The sequence below is a fragment of the Buceros rhinoceros genome, unplaced genomic scaffold (genome assembly GCF_000710305.1).
Source record: "Buceros rhinoceros silvestris isolate BGI_N320 unplaced genomic scaffold, ASM71030v1 scaffold41341, whole genome shotgun sequence".
NCBI lineage: Eukaryota > Metazoa > Chordata > Aves > Bucerotiformes > Bucerotidae > Buceros > Buceros rhinoceros.
The window spans coordinates 1,706-5,112 of NW_010393231.1; the positions used below are offsets into that span (position 1 = coordinate 1,706).

Here is a 3,407-nt window from a genome sequence, read left to right on the forward strand (position 1 = left end):
GTCTAAGGGCCAGCTGCACACACACAGACTGTGGCGGTGCCAGCCCAGACCCCTGCACGGGGGAGGCAGCTGTGGCAGCTTGGGTGTCTGCCCTGGGCTGGGTTAGGGGTCCAGCACCCTCCCCCGAGCCAAGAGGAGCCCAAATTGTCACTGAGCTGTGACAGCAAACCCCAAGCCATAGGTCTCACGGGGAGGAAGAGGCTCAGCCAGCTTACAGAGCCCTTTCCAGCGGCAGGGCAGGAGGGAGTGTGAGGAGAGCTGCTTCTGCCGACGCAGCGAGGCCACCCTAGTGCAGAGGCTGCCGGGGCAGGGAGGAGGGTGCTCCGCCAGTGCCCTGGCTCTGCCCTCACCCTCCCATAGGCTCTGTTCCAGCCCCGGCCAGGGCTGCTCAGTCTCTCCCCAGTCAGGGTGAGCTACAGGGGTACGTGGGGATTGCACAGCAGCACGGGCTACGCTACAAATCACAGGCCAACTAAAACCTCACGGGAACAACACTGACTGGGTGGGACCCCCTTGGAGGCAGCACCCCCCCAGCTGGAGCTCGCTCTGCGAGCACAAGCGCATACGGTGGATGAGTACAGGAAGATGGGGACAATCAAGTACACGACAGGAGGTGTCCCTCCTGCTACAGGGGGCCAAGCCTCCGGCCCTGGTCCCTGCCAACCCCTCACAGCACACACAAACTTCAGCTTGTGAATAATTTAACGAGCGACTGTACAGTTCCTCATCTGAGCCAGTCCCACAGACGGGGCACCCTGGAGTCTGGGCAAGGGGGAACTCAGGGAGGGGAGAGGGGTCCCTCCAGACTCCAGGGGCGGGAGGGTCGGCCAGGAGCAGAGCGGGGTTAGAAGATGGGGATGTAGTTGTCGATCTTGGTCCTGTGCCGCTGGGCGATGCACTCTGCGATCCACACGATGTTGCGGCACTCCTGCTCCTTCAGCTTCACGAAGGCGTAGAAGACTCCGAAGTGGAACTGGTTAAGGAAGGCCAGCTTGTTCAGCTTCACCTGGGGAAAGCCCAGAGGAGGACATGTCACTCGTCCCCCTTGGGTGGGAGGAGCTGCTCGAGGCAAGCGTGGAGCAGCAGGCTGGAAGGCTCAGGCTGGAAGGCTCAGCACAGGTATCCTGCCCTGCATCTCTCCAGGTCCTCGGGGCAGCTCTGACCTACACATGGCTCAGGACAGGCTCTGACATTTGAAGGGGGAAATATTTATACCCTCAGGTACTGCAAAAATCCCCCTTTTCCACATGATCACACTGGCTTTGCTATTGATGCAGCAAATATCCACCAGCAGCCCCAAACTTGCCTCCCACACTGCTCCAATGTGCCCGAGTACCACACCAGGCCCCTGCTCCCCGCTGGAGCAGAGGAGCCCCTGTCCTTCCCCCAGACTCCATGACCCTGAGCTTTGTGAGGAGCCCAGAAGTGTCTGGGGGTCACTCACCTCATGCTCAAAGAACCTGTCTTCAAGAGTCTTGTCTCCAGGGTTGCTGCCAGCCCCTTCAAAGAGCAGCTTGTACTCCTGCAGGAAGATAGTACGAGAGGACAGACCCACAGGTTGCCGAGCTCAGCAGTGTTTGGGGGCCCCATGTGTCAAACGGACACCCCAGCTGCCACACCAGGTCAGCAGAGGACACAGAGAAATCACCATATCGACCTTATGAGCGTGGCGGCCGCATGTCGAAAACGTGCCCCGCGCCTGCCACACCAGGTCAGCAGAGGACACAGAGAAATCACCATATCGACCTTATGAGCCTGCAGGGAGGATGCACCAGGTACAGACTGGAGCATTCGGGCCAGCCCCCCCTGCCCACAACCACTGGCACATGCCCTGGCTGCTTCAGGAAGGGGATGCTGAGCTCTCTGACTTCAAACAGGTCCCCAGCCACGCACAAGAGCAGCTTAAGGAACCGAGACACATCCAAACACGTCCTCCCACGTCACCATCTCCCCTGCAACTGAACCAGAACTCAGGGCTGCAGATGGGGCAAACAGCTTCTCACTGAAGACATGCTTCCACCCCCAACCAGCCAAAGAGAGACTGTCACTGCTGCCACACCAATATCTCAAGGGTTTGGTGGCAAGGGCAGCCTCCACACCCTGGGACAGGGCGCACAGGGTCTCTGGTCTCCCTATCACCACTGCAACCACAAGCCAACAGCATCCAGGCAAGCCAACTCCTTCCTGGCCAAGCAGAGCACAGGACCGGCACCCCTCTCCCCAAGCTGTCAAGCCACACGCTCCCCCAGGTCCCTGAGAAGCTCTGGTCCAGAGCAGGCACTCACAGGGTAGTAGTCGGCAACATTTTTGACTTGTTCGTAGTCATCTGCTCTGGCCAGTTGCGCCAGGCCCTCGGGGTAGAGCTTGCCACAGTGCGGGAACAGCTTTGCCCGGTCCTCCTTGGAGAGCTCCGTGCCAAAGGAGTTGATGGTGATAATGAAGGCCCTCCGGCCGGCTTCGAACTGCAGGAGAAGAGCGGCTCACTGGGGGCTGCGGCATCTTTGCCACAGTGCGGGAACAGCTTTGCCCGGTCCTCCTTGGAGAGCTCCGTGCCAAAGGAGTTGATGGTGATAATGAAGGCCCTCCGGTCGGCTTCGAACTGCAGGAGAAGAGCGGCTCACTGGGGGATGCAGCATCTGCCAGGCAGGTACCCATGCTGCTCTGGGCAGAGCCAGGTCAGAGGGCAGCAGGCGCAAGCTGCCTGGGACGCACACAGCTGGCCGGTGCTCAGCCAGCACACGCAGGCTCCCAGTACACCCAGTAGCTGCTGGCTGGGAAGCAGTCAGGTGAGGAAATCCCCATGCCAGGTCCAAGTCAAATCACTGAGCGGAACCCTGCCCAGGTCAGGGAACCCTGCACAGCTCCCAGCCAGCCTTGGCGTGGGGACAGGCCGTGCTCCAGACAGCTCTGCTTGATCTGCCTGTTACACGTGTGAGAGGATGAAGATGTTGCCACGAAGGCATCAGATGTGTCAGTGCCTGGCAAGACCAGGCCTGGGGAACCAAACCCGTCCAAAGGTGTGTGTGGGCAGTGCTTCCTGCCCAGGTTGCTGGCAGAGTGTGTGTGGGGATGGTGAAGAGCAGCTTGAGCATCCCCAGTGCTGGCAGGCTGGGCCTGAGCATGGAGCAGTATCACCGCAACACCGCCCAGCTGCCGGCGTTTGCAGACCTACCTCCAGGATGGGGCACATGGCGTCTGCCGTGGTACCTCCCAGCACCTTGCAGAACTTGTAGAAGGACTCCAGGTACGCCTGGAAGAGAGAGGGCAGATGAGCACTCTGCTACCCAGCCTCATCTACTGCCCCGAGGGGCCGTTCAGCAGCGAGCGGGGACGCTCCCACAGATGCTTTGTAACACTCACCCCACGTGAACTCGGATACCAAGCCCACGCAAGGGACAGTGTTTCCC

General features: G+C 60.3%; 1 protein-coding gene across 1 annotated transcript; it reads right to left on the minus strand.

The window, feature by feature from the left end:
- Positions 1-600: 600 nt before the first annotated feature.
- On the minus strand, positions 601-3,280 carry LOC104501044 (V-type proton ATPase subunit d 1-like; the record flags this gene model as incomplete). Its single annotated transcript, XM_010144780.1, has 4 exons — positions 601-1,006; positions 1,445-1,522; positions 2,286-2,462; positions 3,173-3,280. Coding segments are annotated over 4 exons (525 nt in total), but the record flags the coding sequence as incomplete, so codon positions are not given.
- Between the last annotated feature and the right edge of the window lie 127 nt (positions 3,281-3,407).